Genomic DNA, 23,701 nt, shown 5'->3' on the forward strand with positions numbered 1-23,701 from the left:
AATAAACAGTGAATGACCCATAAACATCCACTTTTAATTACAAAACTTTAAGTTAAACTTCAGATGATGTTTCAAAAGAGCACAAACTAAAAAATATTAAAATCAATGTATTTGTTTCATGTATCCAAATCTGAAGCCTTCAAATTTGAAGATTACAGATTTTTAAATATTAAATACCTATGTAAATATAACAAAGAAAACATAAGCTAATTTTATAAACTTTATTTATAAAACCTAATGCAAATATCTTTAATGCCAATTTGATTATATTCGTGATTTATGGTTCAAAAATAATATTGGCAATAGTAATATTTTATAAACACACACACAAAAAACTGTTTATCTTTATTTTTAAAAATATGATGCCAATCAAGGGCATATAAACTTCAAATGATTCTGGTAACAGGCATTCCTAGCCCTTTTCTCTCCACACCAACCCAAATGAGAGCAAAATTTCTGCCCTATCATTATTAATGAAGTAATCCTACTAGTAGTAGTACCCAAAACTACTAACAAAGAATATATATATATCATTATAAAACACCACCTATAATGAGGGTCTGTTTTATTTCTGCACCATTCCAGTGATCAATCAAAACACGGATCAACATGAAATATTTAAACTTTTTTCATTTCTTTTGGTCCCTAAAAATATTTTTATTCCGTTCACAACTACAATGAAGTCCAAGTTTTAGAGTTCTCAAACCCTATGCTATTGGGCCATATTTTAAATGAAACTGTTTTGTGATAAGAACCCTTGTGGTACCTCAAACTCTTGCAACTCAAAGTGTGGCCTGAACACCTGAAACTAACACAACATTGTAAATAGACTATACTCCAATAAAAAGTAAAAATAATAATAATAATAAAGAAACCAATAGGATATTTTGTACAGAAATTTGGTGACTCATATTTACTGTCTTTAAAGTAAAGTATAAAAGTCTTAAAAAAAAAAAAGTGTGGCCTGAGAACTAGCACCATGGACATCTACTGGAAGCTTGTTACAAATGCAGAATATCAGGCCCTGCCTTAGACCTTCCAATTAATTTGATTCCCAGGTCATTAAATGTCTATTAGGGTTTGAGAAGCAGTGCCTTAGACCACTGCATCCAGACAGTAGTCTATTAAAATATATCAAGTTTCAAACTAAATTAGACCATTTATAACATATCCTTTAATTCTTTATTTGATCCTAATAATAAAAAATTTATAAATAAAACCATTATCCCTTTGGCTAAGGAAGTACCAAATAGAGGACTATAAAAATCTCTTGCCTGAAATTAACATATTACATATACTTAAGGTATTAAATTGGTTAAAATCCTGAAGATTAGAGTTAAGTGAAATTTCAACACTCTTCCTTCTAATGACTTTTTTCTTCTGTTCTAACTTTTTCTTCATTATCTTTTCTATTTTTGAATAAGCATTTATAAAGACACATATTTTCTGTAGTTATCTGATAAACTGAGTGCAAAATTCAATTACCGAAAAGAGACTAACAATGCTCCAATTATCTCAACCAAGTCTCAACATTGTTTTGCCATGCTTTGTAAAGTATTATAGACTAAAAGCAGTTGTCTTCCTCATTTTAGCTGCATAACACAAGAGTTACTAAAGAAATTTAGTGAAGAGGTTTGGAGTACAAAATTATATTCCAGCCAAAAATTAAGTTGCTAAAGGAAGAGAAAAAAACTCATTTACAAACAAAGTATCTCAGAAAATACCCCTGCTAGTTAAGTAAATAGTTAACATGGTTTAAACATTAGCCAGCACCCAACTAGAACTGGTAATTCAATCAATCACTCTAGTTTTAGAATTAAGGGAAACTGTTAGTTAACAGATTCATATGGGCAAAACCCAATCTAGCAACTAGAATGACGTTTTTCCTATGTTACCCACAAACTAATGAATATGGCATTTTCTACAATAGAGGGAAGAGAATATAATCAATCACTAGAATTCCTCTCTTCCCCACCTTCGTGAGTTTTCATTCTATTGCAGGACATATCTCAGAAGGAGAGTCAACCAAATTTTACCCTGTCCATTCACATTGAGGCCCAAATCCTACCTATAATTCCATATGTCTCACCCATTTATTTACTGCTGAACTACCCTCTCCCAAATTTGAATCTACTTGTAGGATCTAATTATAGGATTCTCAAATATAATTATAGGATTCTGAAACGCTCTCTGAAACAGTATCAGCTATGTTTCAGATCATAAATTTCCAGCCCCTGTGATCACATCTGTATCACTGTTTCAGTGACTGAAAGTAAAATGGTCCACCTAATGAAACACTACTCCAGCTATCTATCACCTTTACTTTAGAAATCTCAAAAGATATTTCAAAGACACTGCCTGTAAGCTTTTTTTCCCACTATAATTACTGAAGTAGTATGGTTTATTTTGGGAATTGAAGGACTGGCAATCCTTCATTAACATCAATGTTCTAGCTGATATTTATTTAGTTTTATTAAGTGAACAATTTTTAGGAACTGGTCATGATACCATGTAGACAAACCAAAGTGAAAGGCAAAAAGAACAAGAGCAATTGGGAAGTGTTACCAATGATTCTTTTTCTATTTGTCTAGAACATAAACAGGAACTGTTTAATAACGGTTTAGGGACTATCCTTGTCACACAATTCTTTTAAGACAAATTTCTTTGCTGAGCAATTACCACTATTATCTATAATGTCAAAAGTATCTATAAGGTTAAAAGAAGGAGAGTGAGACCTGGGGACCTATCTATGTAATTCAACTTAAGGTTCTTAATATCAGTCTCTTTGAACCCTGGGAACTCTATTACATACTACCTTGATCCCCTGTTTAAAGGGATCTCTTCTTTCTTCCCCATTCAGAGAGGGGCGAGGGGGTAGGCAGAGAGACATAGATATAGATATAGAGAGAGCTGAATGAATATACACTTAAAAAGACAAGGGAGAAAGAGAAGTCAAGGAATTTCATACTACCCTTGAATCAAAAATACCTAGTGTCAAAGAAAGGTATAATGCTCTAGAGATTTCAATGTACTTTAAGTCACTTCATTTATCCCCTGTTGGAAAAATATATCATCCCTACGCCATTCCCTATAGCTCTGCGCTCCTATGAACAGCTACCCAGACTGCACAATTTTCCATGCACCGAAGGAAGTATAGAAAAATAACAAGCCTCCTCTCCTTAATTACAGGCAAACAAACAGACTATAGTTGTCTTCACTACTACAAAACTAAATAACTTACCTGTATAACCAAAGATCTATCATTGTGGAAATATTATCTCTTTTCCTTATATCCTGAAGGAGTTGGAGCTATGATCTAGAATAGAGCTTAAGCATCATGGTTTCAGACTCTCAGCTTCAGCCATGGAGAATACTAGAACTTCCTAAATTCCTTTCTTTAAAAATAAAATAATAAAAAAAAGAATTAAGGAATCAAATTAACTTATGCTAAAATATTTTAGTAACATCTTTGGTAATTCTTGTTAACTTTATAGCCTCAGATATATCAAGAAACTGGAAAAGGATTTTTAGAAACCAACAAAAACAAACCAAAAAGAGCTTGAAATATACTAAATCTTTACAACAACTCAGTATTATTTTGAGTCAAAATGTAACTCAGTTCTTTTCTAGAGTCTAAGGCAATATTGTTTTGAGGTGACCCAAAGACTGCCCTTGATAAGAAGATTTCTCATACGGAATTTATAATCTCTTACTCTTATTCTAGAGGCCTTCCCAAAGTTTGGCTTTCAGGTATTTAAAACTAGGAACTGAACAACAAAATTAATTTAGATTATGTACAACAAAGAATCAACAAAGTCTTCTGCAATATATATACATTACAACTTTGGTTATATAAAGTGCTACAAGACTTTACAAAGGGAAATTTTTTTATAAAGGGAAATTTCTATTATTTTTGGCATATGGATTTTCAACAAAAACAATAAGGATTTTCTGGCTTTAGTATCCAGTTGGCCAGATATTTTAATTAATCTAATTATAATCCATTTCTTGGACAGTCTGGCTAATTACAGTTTTACTTTATAATAATGTATTATGATATCCTTTTCAGAGAATCTGGATAAATGGGTTACTATGAGTGCCCATCCAAAAACAAGGAGGAACACCAGGAAAAAGACTAACGATGTTCATGATGGAAATTGTCACTTTATTATAAACATAAAACTAGATATTCTAGAAGTGACACTATTTTTGGTAAAAGATTGCAACTTAAAAACTAATGCAAAAAATTTTTTAAAATAAAAATGGATGCAATTATCAAGCTTTGTAAACTAGATTTACTGCCTAGAAAAAATAAAGATTACAGTTTAAGTCAGCAAGAGGGCAACAAGGCTAATATCTAATATCTATAGATGCAACCTCTCCCAGATATGTCTTCTAAATTCTTGAAAAGCACAAGGTAGGAAAATTGTCTAAATAAAATTATTTAATATACATTAAAAAATGTTCTAAATTAACATGAGGAGGGTGAAAAATGGTCCTACAAAAAAGTAACCCTTGACTTGAAACTTCACTCTTCTTATAACATTCGAATTGCCAACGCCTTTGTACTCAACCCTGAAATCCTTTCACAAACATGGTAAAGCATTACACTGTATGGTGTATGGAGATGGTAGCAAACAACAGAGCCAAAGAGGATCCACAGTTTAGGATGTGTCTCTTGAGTATCCGCTGGCACGCCCATTCCAGCCCTCTATCAAGTTCCAATCAGTCACGTTACTATCCTATTTGGGTAGGGTTTGCTGTTGAAACATCATCCATTATGATATTTGCCAGGCAAGGAGATCTGCAACAGTTATTTTCACAGAAGAACTGATACCTACAGCTGAGTCCTACCAGTATTAAGATAAACAGGATCATGCAGATGATTAGGCAGATTAGGCTTCTTAAAAGCCTAATACAGTGAAAAGGAAACTTCAATTACTTCTACTAACTAAAGCCCACTTGGCCTTAATTAAGATTACATTTTTTCTTACCTTTTTAAAAAGTGTTTCGCCTAGTATTTGACTCCCAAGCGTCTGCATTTATCTGTCATCACTGTTAATGTCCATGTTACACTGTGACTTCAGGTATTACTTATTTATATGGTTGTACTAGCACAACTTGATATCTGTGAAGGGAAACCACAATATAGTCACTATGGATGTGTTACTGTTTACAGATTTGTGGATAAAACTGATAATATTTCTTAACACACCACACACTGCATTTTCTAATAAATTTCACAAATAATTCCTTATATTTAGCTACAAAATATGTGTTATTTTTTAGCAGACTAAGATGATTTGTTAACACTCTTACAAATGCTTCTCACAGTACCCACATAAAATATTTCAAATTTAATTCTAAATTAAAATTCTTACAAGTTTTAGAGCTTCTTAGATTCCTTTTCTGACTACCAATGTAGACATACAGATATATCAGTAATTTCTCAGACATTAATAGAAAAGTACTTTTTTGTGTTTTATAACAATATTAGGGAATAAATCTAGAAGCTTAAGAATGCAGTAAAAAAGATCATGACTTTCCCCTAAATGTGACTTTAAAATATTCTATGTCTTTTAAAGTAACATTTTTGTCTTGGTTAGATTTTCCCTCTGTGACTAATCTGACCATGTTATTTTGAATATAAATAGAAAATAAATGTGACAAAATAAGTGAAGATACAAATCAAGATGTAGCTGTACAAACGTTCCTTAAAGAAAAGTAAGCTTCTTAAAAACATACACATGGTTGTAGGTTACAAGTCTGAGAAACACATCAATGTGCTTACAATGATAATGAAAAGCATTATATAAAACTTTAAGTCATTTCTACCCGTTTATTATTGGAAAAATAAGCTAAAAAAAAGTCATATATATGTCAAAGAAATCTATCAATGGCATTCTAAAATGATTCAGCATGGTGTACCATCCCAAATTCCAAAATCTACACAGAAAATGCAGATAGCCTTACATCTGTTTTGTGGATAAAATGTTACTGGAGTTGTCAACCTGACAGATGTTCTCAGTGAAAAGTTTCACTAAAATACAGTAGAAAACTAACATAATATCAATTATATTTAAATTTTTTTTAATTGGAGGAAAAAAAACACAATCGATAGCGATTAAGAAATACTAATATCTATCCTCAAACACTTCATTCCTATTATTTGTTTTCTTTTTTTTTTTCCCCCGCCACTCCACACGTCTTGTGGGATCCTAGTTCCCCAACCAGGGATTGAACCTGGGTCCCCTGCAGTGGAAGCACAGAGCCCTAACCACTGGACTGCCAGTGCATTACCTCATTTTTTTTCAAACGTTAAAAAAGACTTTAGGAAATGCCAAAAAAAGTTAATACAGATCTAGGTATTCCTAAATTTAAAAGTTGATATAAATTCTCTTGTAACAAGCTTAAAATAGTCAAAACTCTTCTTATATTCCCTACATAGCAGTCTTCATTTCATTCACTATACATTTCATATTTAAGATTCTGCACAAATACTATAGGCTTTCTGGAGCAGAAAAGCTACTTAGAATTGTGACAAGCTACAATAATTTTTAAATTTGAACTATTTAAATATATAACTTACTTCCAGAAGTTTAAAAAACTTAGCTACTTTGTCTTTTGAAACGCATACAAAATAGAAAACAAACCATTTAAATCCCATTCCTAAGGCCTTATTTATTCTTTGCCACAGAGCTTTGCTTGTTTTCACGTACTAACAAAATTCATTGACTATTCAAGAATTCCAAAAGCAAATCCAGAAGCCAATCTTGACTGAAAAGAATTACTTTTCCTACCATTTGCAGTCTAACACTAGTACTACTGTGTTAAACAGATTACGGATCTCAGATTCACGGCACATTTGAAATCACTTCAAAAGACTACAGAAAATCTCACTAGAAAATATATCAGTTCTCCTAATATAGCAAAGTTATAAGCCACACAACATACTATAAAAGTAAAACAGTGACATCCAAGCTAAATGCAATCTAAATTATAAGACACTGAATTTTTTTTTTAGTTTTATAAGACCTTGGGGATAAAAACTCAGAACAAAGGTTATAATATAGATTCATATTTCACACCCAATTCTTCAGTTGTTATAAGAAAAATACTGAACACATGCACTGCAGTACACTATGGCTTTAAGTGATTTTAAAAGAAAACAGAGAGGGACATTCAAAGCTGGTTGTAAAAAGCACTAAGATAATGGTCAAAAACAAAAATACTTTTTCTAGACAATTAAGTTTATCACAGTTACTTGCTATAGAGAGCTGAACCGAATTTTCACTTGGTACAAAGTATGACCAAGAAGATCACACTTTCCTGGCTCCCTAAATTGTTTGTAACCACACATGCAATGTCTTGGATGACTCCTACAGATTTCAGAGATAAGCTTATTACATAGTCAACAGAAAGGAAATAGAAAGAGCATCAGATTTGGTGGAAGGAGAAGGAAATATGATTCTCTACCCACCATCAATAATAACTGTTTGACCAAGAGAAAACCACTTTGCACTTCTGCGTTTCATTTCTTCACCTATAAAACAGGAGACATAATACCGGCCGACTACATCTCAGGGTTACTATGAAGCTCAGTGAGATTATACCTGCAAAGCAGGCAAACTTTAGTGTGCCTAAGAAATTCCTGGAACTAACTGCCCCAGAAATTCAGATTCAGCAGTTCTGGACATGCACACATAAATCTTTATTTTTAATTAACCACTTCAGGTCATTCCAATGTAGGGATCCCCCAAAGATGAGGCTCACCCTTTGAAAAAAAAATTCCATCACTTTCTTCTGAAACTTTAGTGTTTGTAAGCATTACCCTAGGGGCTTATTTAAAATACAAATTTTTAAACCTCATCCTTAGAAATTCATATTCAATAAAGGTGGGGCAGGACACAGAATCCTCATTTTTATCAAACACACTACAGGTGACTGAGATGTAAATGGCTCATGACCCATCCTTTTACAAACCCTGAACTAGATTCTTCCCCATACACGCTTCTCAAATCGTTCCCCACCTCTCTAGTGTCATCCATGACTAACATTAGGCCTTCATCACTTCTCACTAGAACTAACCCACATGACTTATAATTGGTCCCTCTACTTTAAGTCTTGTCCCTTACAAATGCATGGTCTACAGCGGGGTCTAAAGCACACATTTCTGTCACTCTCTTATCTAAAACACTTCCAAGGGACTTCCGCTTCTGGCCAAGACAGGGTAACAGAGATGAGATTTACGTTCCTATCCGAAACAACTAAAAATCTGGGCAAAATATATGAAAATGTTTTTCAGACACTGGAAACCAGACAATATAGGAGAGTGATCAATGAAAGAGAAGAAACAAATAAAGCAAAGCCCCAGCTTCCTGCTTGGAGAGTTTCCAAGCTTCAGAGTGAGGAGGGTGATCCCAGGCAAAGCAGTCTCCCTGATTTAAGAAAATGAAGCACAGAGTCTGGGGAGACCCAAGTAGCTAAGGTTCCCAGAACACTTGTACCAGAGAGGAGGCAGCTTCAGAGAGAGCAAGTAAGACCTCAGGAGATCTGCAGAGATCCTCCTCAAGTCTTGAGCTGAGCACTGATCAGTATATGCAGTGTATCCAAGGCCTGGAAAACCACTCTTACCCATAGCCAGGGGTATGCTAGAAAATGTGTAACAACCAAGGGCAGTTGGTGGTTTATAGTTCCTGGTTTGCAGGGTTACCAATGACTCTGGTGTGAATACTCCTACCCATGGCCAATTTCAAGCTATCAAGGAATAACACTGAGTGCAAAGATGGGAAGAGATACATGATAACACATTAAACATTACAGAATATTTCTAAAATAGTGATATAATAAATTACCACCAAAGCATCAAAATAGTAATAAGTAATAATATAATTTGCAAGTAATGAGTTTTGAGTATTTATCACCTTTATTCTTAATATAACTGATATAACTATAAGTGTATATAATTTAATTCTATTAAGAATTAAGCCAGCTCACAAACTTCCCAATATTTTGAAAACTGGCCCTCACAAGCTCTAGTATACCACTGCCCGTGGTTCACACTGGGCCAGGAATAGTTTGTATACCTATCAGGTAGAGTAGAAAAACTCATAATTCATAAGACATCAAGTACAGTGCTCAGGAGGGCATTGCTTCAGTAGTGGGACAAAATGAGCTCTAGACTAAAGATTGCTCTAGTCCCACCTAACAAAGATTAAAAGCAAGCCCCAAAAGAATAAATCCATTTGCAAGGAACTTAACTGTATCCCAGAACAAAACTCAAAAATATTTATAGGAATACAAAAACGTCTAGCACCAAACAACGTAAAATTGACAATGTCTGGCATCCAATAAAAAACTACCAGACATGCTAAGAAACAGGAAGATACTACATATAATGAGAAAATCAATCAATAAAAAAGGACACATACATGAAAGATTTACTAGGCAGGAACATTAAATCAGTTATTATAACTGTTGTTAATACATTCAGAAAGATAAATGGAAAGGTTAAGCATGTTAGGTACAGATATGAAAGATATTTTTAAAAATTGATTCTTCTAGTAATGAAAAATGCTGGTTGGGATAAACAGCAGATTAGATACTGCAAAGAAAATGTCAATGAACATAAAAGCATAGCAACAGAAACTACAAAATAAAGCACAGAGACAAACAAAACTGAATAAAAAAAGCATAAATGAGCTGTGAGACATCAAGTGGCCTAGTAGATGAGTAACTGGAGTGCACAAAAGCAGAAAAAAATGTCTGAAAAAGTAATGGCCCCAAATTTTTCAAATTTGACGGAAATTATAAACACACAGATCACAGAGACTAAACCCCAAGCACAAGAAACATGAAGAAAAGCACAGCACATCATAAGCAAATTGCTTTAAATAAGTTAAAAAAAAAAAAAAGAATATCTTAAAAGCAGACAGAGAAAAATGACACATTACATACACGGGAAGAATAAGATTGAAAGCAGACTATTCACTAGAAACAACACAAAACACAAGACAGTGAAGTTTACCTTCATACTGAAAGAAACTATCAACTGATAATTCGATAGTTTTTGAAAGATATGTTCTCTAAGTTGAAATAAAGATGATTTCAAATGGTAAATGTTGGAAGATGCCATCACCAACAGAAATAAACTATAGGAAATGTTAGAGGACTTCCCTGGCGGTCCAGTGGTTAAGACTCTGCGCTTCCACTGCACGGGACGTGGGTTCGATCTCTGGTTAGGGAACTAAGATCCTGCATGCTGCGTGGCACAGCCCCCACCCACCCCCAAAAAATGTTAAAAGAAGTTCTTCAGGCAGAAAAAAAAAGATACTGGTTGGAACTCTGGATCTAACCAAATGAATGAAAAGCACCAGAAATGGAAAATGAGGGTAAAACTAAGAGTTTTCCCCTTAGTTGTTATATCTCTTTAAAAGATAACTGGGACTTCCCAGGTGGTGCAGTGGTTAAGAATTCCCTGCCAATGCCGGGGACACGGGTTCGAGCCCTGGGCCCGGAAGATCCCACATGCCTCGGAGCAACTAAGCCCATGCACCACAACTACTGAAGCCCGCACACCTAGAGCCTGTGCTCCGCAACAAAAGAAGCCACCGCCAACTAGAGAAAGCCTGCATGCAGCAACAAAGACTCAATGCAGCCAAAAATGAATAAATAAATTAATAAATTTATTTTAAAAAAAAAGATAATTGACTATTTAAAACAAAATAATACCAATATACTGTGAAGTTTATAACATGCACAGAAGTAAAAGGTAATAATAGCACAACAACCAGAAAGGCAATAGTAGCACAACAACCAGGAAGGTAATAATAGCACAACAACCAGGTAATAATAGCACAACAACAACCTTACAACAATACAATGTTGTAAGGTTCTTATATTACATGTGAAATGGTATAATATAATTTCAAGATACTCTGTGATAAGTTAAAGATGTAGACTATGAACCCTAAAAGCAATCACTTGCAAAAAAAAAAAAGATGATAGTTAATAAGCCAACAAAAGAAATAAAACATAAAAAAAATACTAAATCCAAAAGAAGGCAGAAAGAGGGAAAAGAGAACAAAGACAATATAAGAAAAAATTTTAAACAATAGCAAGGTAGTAGGTTTAAACTTAACTACAGCTAATGTAAATGATCTAAAATCAGTTTTAAAATAGTTATTTGGAAAAAGTTGCTTGGAAAGAATATCAATAAATTTTTAAATATTCAAGTAATATAAATTAACCATGATGGAATTAAATTAGAAATCAATACTAAAAGTATATCTCAAAATCCCGAAATATCTCAAAATAAATAGCATGTTTCTAAATACCCCATGAGTCAAAGAGAAATGAAGGGAGAAATTAGAAAATAGTGTAACTAAATGAAAATAAAAACACAACATATTAGCATCTGTGGGATGCAACAAAAGCAGCACTTAAAGGAAAATTTATAGCAGAAAACATTAGAAAAGAAATAAGAACTCAACATAACAACATCAACTTCCACCTTAAGAAACTAGGGAAAAATAGAATAATATAACCCATATAAAAAAGAAAGGGAATAATAAAAGAACAGAAATCAATGAAAACTGAAAACAGAAAAACAAACATCAATAAAACTGATAAATCTCTTGCCAGACTGATCAGGAAAAAAATATATAAATTATTAATATTAAGAAACAAGGAGGGACTTCCCTGGTGGTCCAGTGGTTAAGAATCCGCCTTCCAACGCAGGGGACGTGGGTTCGACCCTTGGTCGGGGAACTAATATCTCACATGCCGTGTGGCAACTGAGCTCACGAACCTCAACTAGAGAGCCTGTGTGCCGCAACTAGAGAGAAGCCCACATGCCACAACAAAAGATCCCACATGCCGCAACTAAGACCCGACACAACCAAATAAATAGATAAATTAAAAAAAAAAAAGAAGTGGTATAACTGTAGATTCTGTATTTAAAGGATAATTATTCCAACAAGGGAACCAAGATAAATCAATGCGGGAAAAAATAATCTTCCCCAAAAATGGTGCTAACAAAAATGGAATATCCACATGCAAGAGAAAGCTGGACACCTATTTTTGCATTACATTCAAAAATTAACTAAAAATGAATCAAAGACCAATATGTAGGAGCTAAAATTATAATATTCCTTGAAGAAAAATAAATATAAATCCTTGTTACCTTGGATTATACAATGGTTTCTTACATATAACCCTTAAAGCACAAGCAACCAAGGACAAATACTACATGATTCCACTTATATGAGGTAACTAAAGTAGTCAAATTCATAGAGATAGAAAATACACTGGTGGTTTCCAGAGACTAGGGAAAGAGGGTAATGGAAAGTTATTGTTTAATGGATAGAGTTACAGTTTTACAAAATCAAATTAGTTCTAGAGGTGGATGATAGTGATGACTGCCCAACAATGTGAATGTACTTAATGCCATTAAAACTGTACACTTTAGGGACTTCCCTGGCAGTGCAGTGGTTAAGAATCTGCCTGCCAATGGAGAGGACACGGGTTTGAGCCCTGGTCCAGGAAAATCCCACATGCCGCGGAGCAACCAAGGCCGAGAGCCACAACTACTGAGCCCGCGTGCCACAACTACTGAGGCCCGTGCACCTGGAGCCCAAGCACCGCAATGAAGAGTAGCCCCCACTCACCGCAACTAGGAAAGCCTGCGCACAGCAACGAAGACCCAATGCGGCCAAAAAACAAAAACAAAACTGTACACTTTAAAAATGGTCAATTTTATGGACTCACACACACACACACACACATGAATATTAGCCACAAAAAGAATGAAATACTGCCATTTGCAGCAACATGGATAGACTTAGAGATTAGGCTTAGTGAAATAAGTCAGACAGGAAGACATATACTATATCACTTATATGTGAAATCTAAAAAATAATACAAATGAATATATATGCAAAACAGACTCACAGATACAGAAAACAAACTTGTGGTTACCAAAAGGGAGAGGGAAGGGGGGAGGGACAAATTAGCAATATGGGATTGATAGATACAAACTACTATAAAATAGATAAGCAACAAGGATATACCATACAGCACAGGGAATTATATACTTTAATCTTGTAATAACCTATAATAGAATATAATCTGCAAAAATACTGAATCACTATGCTTTACACCTGAAACTAACACAATAGTGTAAATCAACTATACTTCAATTTTTAAAATGGTTAATTTTATGTTATGTATATTCTACCACAATTTAAAAATTAAAACTAAAAAGAAAGAAGCAACCAAAGGAAAATACAGATAAACTGGAATCATCAAAATTTAAACCTTTGGTGCTTCTAAGAACTGTATCAAGATAACGAGACAAACCACAGAATGACAGAAAATATCTGTAAATCACTCATCTACAAAGAACCTTTACAACTAAACAAAAAGGCAAGCAATCTAAAAAATGAGCAATGGACTTGAATACATATTTCTGCAAAAAAGATGTACAAAAAGCCAATAAGCACATGAAAAGATGCTGAATATCATTGGTCATCAGGGAAATATAAGTCAAAACCAAAATGAAATATCACTTCATACCCACTATGATTAATATGACAAAAAAGTGGATAACAATACTGACAGGATATGGAGAAATTGGTACCCTCATAACTTGCTGGTGTAAATACAAAATGTTGCAGCTGCTTTGGAAAAGTCTGGCAGGTCCTTAATAAGTTAAAGATAGAATTACCATATGACCCAGAAATTTCACTCCTAGATATATACCCAGCAAAAAGAAAACACTTTCACACAAAAACTTGTCCATGAATGTTCATAGCAACATTATTCATAATAGGCAAAAAGTGAAAACAACCCAAATGTCCATAAACTGCTGAATGGATATACAAAATGTGGTACACAATGGAATATTCATTCAGCCATAAAAAGGAGTGAGGTGTTGATACGTGCTACAACATGGATGAACCTTAAAAACATAAGTGAAAGAAGCCAGTCACAAAAGGTCACATATTGTGTAATTCTATTTATATGAAATATCCAGAACAGGCAAATTCATAGCCAAAAGCTACAAAAAGGAGATTAGTGGTTGCAGAGACTGGAGGAAGGGAGGAGATGGTGGAAAGTGATTGCTAATGGGTATGGGGTTTCTTTTTAGAGTGATGATAGTATTCTAAAGGTGATGGTTATGGAACTTTGTGAATATATTAAAAATTACTGAATTATACATTTTAAAGGGGTGATTTTATTATATCTAAATTTTATATTATCTCTCTCTCTCTTTTTTTTTGGCTGTACCTCGCAGCATGCAGGATCTTAGTTCCTTGACCAGGGACCGAACCCATGCCCCCTGCAGTAGAAGCACAGTCTTAGCCACTGGACCGCCAGGGAAGTCCCCTATGTTATCTCATTTTTTATGTTATTTTTAACTTACCTATTAAAAGTATGGTATACATACAGAGAAGTACCCAAATTTTAAACGTGCAGCTTGATGAATTATCACAAAGTGTAGAGGTATATATATATTTTTAAGAGTTCCAAGGATAATTTTGATAAACAAACAACCAAGGATTAAAACTACTACCTCTGCCTCAAGTGTCTTTACCTTCTTTCCTTTGCTAGCTAACATTTATGTTGCCCTTCAAGTCACAGATCAGATGCAACCAACTCCTATAAGAAGCTATGTGGGGCTTCCCTGGTGGCGCAGAGGTTAAGAATCCACCTGCCAATGCAGGGGACACGGGTTCCAGCCCTGGTCCGGGAAGATCCCACTATGCCATGGAGCAACTAAGCCCGAGCACCATAACTACTGAAGCCTGCACACCTAGAGCCTGTGCTCTGCAACGAGAAGCCACCACAATAAGAAGCCCGCGGACCGCAAGGAAGAGTAGCCCCCGCTCGCCGCAACTACAGAAAGCCCGCGCACAGCAACGAAGACCAACGCACCCCAAAAAATTAATTAATTAAAAAAAAAAAGACTTTAGCCATAAAGAAGCTATGTGTTCTCAGGGAATCCCGTGCATAGCTCTTATCATACCACTGAGCACATGTGGTATTTTCCAAACTCTTTTTTAAAGCAAGAACTCTTAAATTATATGCTAAAGAAACAGAAGAAAGTAAAGCTGCTCTAGTTAAAAACAAAGGTAAAGTCATTGCATGACAGTAAGCTTGCCCACCCTCCCTCAAACTATTCCCCTAGGAGTTTGAAAATTACTACTTACTATACTCTTCTATTCATTTGTATTTCATTCACCAAAACTAGTTTATAGCAAGGCCTCTCATATCATTTCCCTGATGCTTAGAAAACATTAATTAAACATTATTACTGAGACATTATTCAAACTAAAAGTAAATATGGAGGATAAATCAGTAAGGGGAAAAATGTTTAAGAAAAGGTAAACAGTATCAATGGAGGTACTGAAACAGAAAAAGCCTTGGCATATCAGAGGAACTGAAATGAGGCCAGTTAGGCTGGACCTTAAGTGGGCAAGGGAGGAAGCATAATGAAATAAGCTTTAAAGCAGACAGGTGCCAGATCATGAAGGGCTTTGTAGGCCATGATAGGAATTTGATCTTTGGGGTTTTTTTAATTTACTTTTTAATTTTTTCACGTACTTTTATTTTATTTTATTTTATTTTTTTGTGGTACACGGGCCTCTCACTGTTGTGGCCTCTCCCGTTGCGGAACACAGGCTCCAGACGCGCAGGCTCAGCGGCCATGGCTCATGGGCCCAGCCGCTCCCCGGCATGTGGGATCTTCCCGGACCGGGGCACGAACCCGTGTCCCCTGCATCGGTAGGTGGACTCTCAACCACTGCGCCACCAGGGAAGCCCTTGTTATGTACTTTTAATCTGAAGTATTTATTCCATAGAAGAATTTTAAAGAAGAGAATGACACAATCTAATATACAGTTTTAAAAGATCATTCTGACTGCTGTGTGAATGTGAACTCAAGAGCATAATGGGAAGGGAACAAGAGTATCCTAATAAATTTGAACAAAGGGAATAAAAGAATAAACGTTTAAGCAGGAAAGTGACTACATCCAATATTGTCACTTGTTTTCATTCATTCAACAAATACTAACTGGGACCAACTGTGGTCCTGGCACTGTTCTGGACACTGGGAAGAGGTAAATTCCTGCTTTCACAGAGCTTACATTTTGTATAAACAATTCAACAGATAAATTATGTCAGATAAGTACTACAAAAAATAAAGCAAAGGGCTTCCCTGGTGGCGCAGTGGTTGAGAGTCCGCCTGCCGATTCAGGGGACACAGGTTCGTGCCCCGGTCACCACAACAGTGAGAGGCCCCCCTACCCCAAAAAAAAAAAAAAAAAAAAAAAGCAAGATAAGACAATGAAAATGATGGGAGTGGTCACGGGGGAATTCTCTAATGACCAGACATTTTTTAAATTAATTTTTTATTGGAGTATAGTTGATTTACAATGTTGTGTTAGTTTCTGCTGTACAGCAAAGTGAATCAGTTATAATATACATATATACACCCTTTTTTAGATTCTATTCCCATATTGGTCATTAGAGTATTGAGTAGAGTTCCCTGTCCTATACAGTAGGTTCTTATTAGTTATCTATTTTATATATAGTAGTGTGTATATGTCAATCCCAATCTATCCCTCCCCCACCTTTCCCTCTTGGTAACCATAAGTTTGTTTTCTACATCTGTGACTCTATTTCTGTTTTGTAAACAGGTTCATTTGTACCATTTTTTTACATTCCACATACAAGCATTATCATATGACATTTGTCATTCTCTGACTTACCTCACTCAGTATGACAATCTCTAAGAACGACCTAACATTCGAATAGCGATCATGTAGGACCTGGTAGGCAATGGTAAGGACTTTGGATTTTATTCAGAGTGAGATGAAAGCCACTGGAGAATTTTAATCAAGGGAGTTCCATGATGTGACATTTATTTAAAAGGATCATTCCAACAGCTCTGTGCAGAACAGACTGTAGATAGCAAGAGCAGAAACATGAAGGACAGTTCCAGAGAATACTACTGCTATGGGAGAAATACCAGTTCATTATCAGAGGAAGTGGCAAGAAAGTAGCCACTTCAACCTAGATTTTGAAAGCAGGCCAAATCGAATTCACTATCATTAATACTCTGGATGTGGAGCTTTAAAAGAAAGTCAAAGATTCTAAGAATTACTCCTCCTCTGCTCAGGAATACTCTGCAAGGTTCTGTTCTACTCCCTCCTTTGTTACTGCCTTCTTTTATCCTTGCACAATAACTTCAATGCTTTGGGCTCCTCAATCTATACAGCAGCTTCTACATTTCCCTTCAGAGCTTCAGTTCTATATCCAACTGCCCGCTGGACTCTACAAAAACCTCAAATTCTACTTGTTCAGAAGTGAATTCACCTCTTCCCTTCAGCCCCAATACGAATATCTGGTTCCTCCATCAGAATTACTTACCTAAATGAATGATACTACAAAATACCCTACTGCCAAAGCTAAAATCCTAGGAGTAACCTTTTTAATTCCCTTTTCCTCTATCATCCAACCCACCCACCCATACCCATATCTAATCATTCATCATATATATTTTTTTGTACATTATGTGCACTTTAATGACGTCATAGCGCAAGGGTAAGGAAGATCATTTAATCTGCTTTCTCTGACTTATGGTATATAAGTGAATGCTCTAATGTTAGTTCGAAGAAAAATTAAGGGAGTCAAATCTTCAGCAAACAAAACAATAAAATTATAGGAGAAGGATTAATGTTTGGGAAATGGTGTTATTACGACCTACAAATACACAAGTTATCTTTTATAAACACCTATATCTAACTCCACAAAGAACATATATTCCAAGTTGTTGATAAAAATTCACATTTTCCCAATGATTTACAACCTCAACTACACAGATGAATTACCAGTAGAATATCTTTTGATCCCAAATACATAAACCTTTTCATAAAAACTCTTTTAAAAATGCTTTTTAAACAAATATATAGCACCAAGTGAGAGAGTTCATTTGAATGCTGCCCATTTTACAGTGATGGAATGAAATGTGAAAGCCCATCATAATGCCTAAGGATAATTTAAAGGTCTCTATTAGTATTCCAAGTTCAAAACCTGGACTGCATCAGGAAAAAAATTAAAAGAACAAGGAAGAAAACCTCAATAGAGTTCTCCAAATTTCCCTTGAATACAATATCTATTTCTATTTTCCCAGACGCAGCATCAAAAGATTTCAACCAGAAATATTTAAAGCTAGGTACTTTTTCATTTTGGGGTCTTTTGACTTTCTTCCCTTGGCTAGAAAGTCAATTACAGTTTTGCACTTCAACTTGAAGTAAGCTCCTTACAAAGAGAGGATAAAATCAGAGTATTTTTCCCTTACCAGAGGCAAAGTCTAAAGTCACTTTGTAATAGCTAAGTCAGCCAGACTCAAGGAGTCTAGTGGCTTATAAACAAACTATTAACTGTTCTTAATTACATATCAACAAAGCATGTTTATTTCTGTAGTATAAGTTCTAGTCTATCGAGCAAATTAAAGAAACCTAGGAAGACTGGAATAAAAGATACTTGAAAACACTGGAAAACTCAAAATCAGTCTTTGAAAAAATCTGTAAACATGAATCAAAGGTGATTCGTCTATATGGTGTAAAGGTACCTACAGCATATATCTGAAAGGAATCTTAATATACTGGGTGTTGGGGTGGGGGGAGAGTTTTAGGTTCCAATCCAAACTAAACTACTTACTAGTTATATGACTTTGAGCAATTAACTGACACTCATTCCTCACCTGTGAAATGGGGAAAAAGCATTCCTACCACACAGAATTGTCCTGAGAATTAAATGAAATAATTTATATAAAGTACTCCCAGTACATATTACATAATCAATAGATACACATAATAATGACTGTTAACATTTATTATGTCCAATGCTAGGCACTATACTTTATATTCATCATCTCATTTAAAACTCTCAGAAACCTGGGGGGGGGGTCCTATTATTATTCCCATTTTACACATGAGAAAACTAAGGCTTGAAAAGTTAAATATTTTCTTCAACATTACACAGATAATTAAGTGGCAGAAAAGAGTCTTAACCACTTTGATACTGTGCTTTATAATAACAACTTTCTCATTATACCTTCACAATAATCTCAAAAGTATACAGGATAGGCATGATCTTCATTTCCGGTAGCATATGGCAACAAACTCAAGAAACGCCTATGATCACACAACTAATAAAGCCAGAATTTGAGCCTAGGTCTTATTGCTCAAACCAGAGTTCAATCTATGAGACTATGTGGCTCTGTATATTATGGTAATAATTCTGTAAACACTGTGAATGAAGAACTCCTTCCAGAAGAAAACAAGAGAGGTTATATCTAATAAACAGATGATACATGACCTATGTTAATACTTCCTCCCAATGGCTGTCAACAGTCAAATTTACCAGAAGTTAAAATATAGATTTACTTAAGAATATCAATAACACCATTACCCTACTTACATGAAGTCTGTGAGAATATTCCAGTGCTAATCAAAAGCAGAAGATATTTTGACAGGTCCATTACTGTTTTCTGTGTATGCTTCTTGTTTAAACAATGACATCATTTAACAGAGAACTAGAAGAGTTTTATACTTCTTTGTAAGTCATTCAGTCTCTCCTGCAAACTCATTCCCTCTCTCTGTTCATGAAGAGGGAAAAGATTTCCACCTTTGGAAAGGTGTAAAGACTGAACACAAGACAGAGCCTAAGGCTTGATACGAAAAGTGCCCTTCATTGTATTTATCTCCTATTTGTCTCCTAGAATAGAAAACTTAAGAGAAGGAAACCAATTAAATAGTTAATGTTGACACAACATGATCAAACAAATGATTTGTAAGATCAAAATTAAAATTGCTTCTTCTAGAATTACCTTTGACTGGATTTTAGTCATGACAGTATTTTTAAATATTTAAAAGAAACAGCTACTTTTTTTGTTGCTGTTGTTGGGGATAGGAGTTTATTAATTAATTAATTTATTTTTGCTGTGTTGGGTCTTCATTTCTGTGCAAGGGCTTTCTCTAGTCGTGGCAAGCGGAGGCCACTCTTCATTGCGGTGCGTGGGCCTCTCACTATCACGGCCTCTCTTGTTGCGGAGCACAGGCTCCAGACGCGCAGGCTCAGTAGTTGCGGCTCACCGGCCTAGTTGCTCCGCCGCATGTGGGATCTTCCCAGACCAGGGCTCGAACCCGTGTCCCCTGCATTGGCAGGCAGATTCTCAACCACTGCGCCACCAGGGGAGCCCCAGCTACTTATTTTTTAACCAAAAGGGGTATGAGCAAATATGGTCATCTGATTCATGACAAAGGTAAAACTATAGTACAGTGGGGAAAGAAAGGTTTTCTTCAATAGATTACAGAGGGTCAACTAGATATCCATATGGAATAAAATGTGATTTGACTACTACCTCATGCCATACACACAAATCAATTCAGACAGACTACGGATCTAAATGGGAAAGGTAAAAAAATTTTTTTAACTTTTTAGAAAAATTTAAAAACTTTTTAGCAGGAGAACAGCTTTATCATCTTGGAACAGGCAAAGATTTTCTTGAACAGGTCACAGAAAGCAGCATTTGAAAAAATGGACTGGGAATTTCCTGACGGGCCAGTGGTTAGGACTGCTTCCATTGCAGGGGGCACTGGGTCGACCCCTGGTTGGGGAACTAAGATCCCCATCGTGTTGTGGACCAAAAAAAAAAAACAAAAAAAGAAAAGAAAGAAAAGAAAAAAAAATGGATCAACTGGATTATGTTACAATTTTAGAACTTCTGTTCAGCACAAGATACCATTAAGAGAATGAAAAGGCAATCCAGAGTGGGAAGAGATATTTGCAATGTATATTTCAATCAAAAAAGGACTCATGTTCCAATATATTTTAAAAACTCCTATAAACCAGTAAGAACAAGATACACACCTAATATTTTTTAAACAGGCAAAGATTTGACCACACAAAAAATGAAAGCCAATTAGCCAATAAACATGAAATGATGCTCTACTTCATTATTCATCAAGGAAACAAAAATCAAAACCATATGACTATGATTTTTTAAAAAGGCAAAACAAAAATTGACAAGAGGGAATTCCCTGGCAGTTCAGTGGTTCAGACTCTGGTGCTTTCATCGCCAAGGGCCCGGGTTCAATACCTGGTCGGGGAACTAAGATCCCACAAGCCTACACCACGGCAAAAAATAAAAAAATAAAAATTGACCAAGAATGTGGAGCAACCAGAACTCTGATACACTACTTGCAAAAGTGTAAACTGATATAACCACTCTGGGAAACTGTCAATATCTACAGTTCAATAAATACACACTGTCTGACCCAATCATTTCAATCCTAGGTATATAGCCAATAGAAATGTATATATATGGGGGAAAAAAGAGAAATGCATGCGTATGTTCATCTAAAGACATGTATAAGAATGTTCATAGCAGCACTATTTGTAACTACCTAAATGCCCATCAACAATAGATATATAACTTGTTGATTATTCACACAATGAAACAGTATACAACAATGAAAATAAGCTAAAAGTTCATGCAACAATAAAAAGCTCATAAGCATAATGTTCAGCCAAAGAAGACAGACACAAAGGAGAACATACTGTATGTTTCCATTTATGTAAAGTTCAAGATCAAGTAAAACTAATGTGTGTTGATACAGTTGATTTAAACATGGCTGACTCCATCTACATGTATATATGTATATGTACACATACACACACACACAGAGCATATGACGCAAGCAGCACCAATCACAGTTCCTCCATGAGATCTGTTTATATGGCTAATGAAATAGCCTAACGGATAGGATTTTTCTCTACAGCAGCAAAAAATAAGGTTGAAACTCCCTGTGCCCAAGCAAAAGAAGGAAAAAGAGCCCTAAAGGGCCATCATTTAAACAATTTGATTTAGTTCTGCCTGAAGCGAGATAAACAATCTGAACTTTTCAACTTCATAAGTCAAAAATATTCCCTTAGTTGACAGATGACTTTCAAAAAATGAAATGGGAATGCATCTATACATCATTCTGAGGTCCAAACTAGCTTGGCTGTTCGTGGAACAGACTAGTTTGGAAATGATTCTTGGACTATCAAGACTGATTTATTTCAAGATACATTAACTGAGAACGTTATGTTACTATGCACTTACCATCATTAAGACAGAATCTCAGCTCTGTACAATGGTTCACCTTCAGTAAACATTTGCAATGTAAGTATTAATAATTCAGCAAGGCCTATGTGAAATGTCTGATGTAAAGATCCCTCTATTAACTTCAATTTGTATAAATGTCTTCCTTTCAGTAATATTCCTCACTAAAACTATCTTTCAGAGCTGCCTAGCTGTACATAACATTTTGAAAATGGTTACAAATAATTATGATTGTAAATGCTTGTTTTAAAATAGTAAAAACAAGTCTTACACATATTGTAAATCCACTATACTTCAGTTGTTAAAAGTCTTATATTTATAATGATTTTAAATTCAAATTCTGTAATGCTCTAGAGTGGTTATGAATTTATCAATTAGTTAAATTTGGAGAAAAGGATAAATTTCCATTAACTTTATTCAGTGATTTTTATCTTTAAGGATGTTATGTAATGCCAGTTTCTTTAAAAGCCAGTCACAGTTAACAAATGATTACTTAACCCTTTCTAAAAGACATGCTCCATCTGTCCTAAGAATTCTCAATGGTTTTGGTCAACACAGATATCAAGGACCAACAATGAAGACTAGGAAAAGTCTTCTAACACAACATTTTTAATCAACTATATGCCAATATAAAATTAAAAAATTTTTTAAAGACTATGAAAAATCTTAAAAGCAAATTAAAAAATCAACAGGAGACAAACTAAGGTAAAGAGTCATATTGAATTAGGACATTTTACCATTCTTCTCTCAGGACAGAGTCCTCCCAGAAATTTTTTTTTTTTTTTTTTTTGTGGTACACGGGCCTCTCACTGTCGTGGCCTCTCCCGTTGCGGAGCACAGGCTCCGGACGCGCAGGCTCAGTGGCCATGGCTCATGGGCCCAGCCGCTCCGCGGCATGTGGGATCTTCCCGGATCGGGGCACGAACCCGTGTCCCCTGCACCGGCAGGCAGACTCTCAACCACTGCGCCACCAGAGAAGCCCAGAAATATTTTTTGATATCATCAAGGGCGGAATATCAAAATGCAAAACCCTTGAAATCTTATCAGATCTCTAGCAATTCCTCTAAATTCTTGAATTTTTACTGTCAATTATCTCGGAAAGGACAAAAAAAATTCACCAGTATACTAATCCACCTCTAAGTGGATGCTCCACCACCTCTAAGAATCTATAGAGGTTAAGGAGTTCCCAAGTTAGTTTTAATATTTCAAAAACCTAAAACTGCCATAACACAAGTATCATATAGTTGATTCTCATTATCCACAGTAGTTATGTTCCATAAAGTTGCCACAAACACTGAATTAGCCAATACTGAACCATTTCTCCTAAGGGAAATGCAGAGTTAAGCTCCTGCAAGCCTGTGGTCACATTTTCATCATCTGATCAATACATAACCTTGTTTTATGTACGTTTCTGTTTAAATCACCTTATTTAATATACATTATTGATTCATTAACATTGAACTTACAGCCAACAGCACTGTAACTAGTACTAAATCTAAACTTGTCTAACACATATTTTCTATT

The 23,701-nt window shown here is 35.1% G+C and overlaps 1 protein-coding gene across 6 annotated transcripts in view; it reads right to left on the reverse strand.

Annotated features, from left to right (window-relative positions):
- The window catches only part of ZZZ3 (zinc finger ZZ-type containing 3), a 109,111-nt gene that overhangs the window by 62,312 nt on the left and 23,098 nt on the right, over positions 1–23,701 (reverse strand). For 5 of the 6 annotated variants that reach the window (XM_024734560.1, XM_024734559.1, XM_024734558.1 and 2 more), the window contains exons 2-3: positions 4,995–5,128; positions 3,242–3,395 (exon numbers count right to left, since the gene is read on the reverse strand). In XM_024734560.1, coding sequence (XP_024590328.1) covers positions 3,242–3,264 — 23 coding nt within the window. In that variant the 5' untranslated portion in view covers positions 3,265–3,395; positions 4,995–5,128. The remainder of the gene's footprint in view (positions 1–3,241; positions 3,396–4,994; positions 5,129–23,701) is intronic. The other variant, XM_024734556.1, reaches the window with a different exon arrangement.

Source organism: Neophocaena asiaeorientalis, unplaced genomic scaffold (assembly GCF_003031525.2).
Source record: "Neophocaena asiaeorientalis asiaeorientalis breed wild unplaced genomic scaffold, Neophocaena_asiaeorientalis_V1.1 scaffold15, whole genome shotgun sequence".
NCBI classification, from domain to species: domain Eukaryota; kingdom Metazoa; phylum Chordata; class Mammalia; order Artiodactyla; family Phocoenidae; genus Neophocaena; species Neophocaena asiaeorientalis.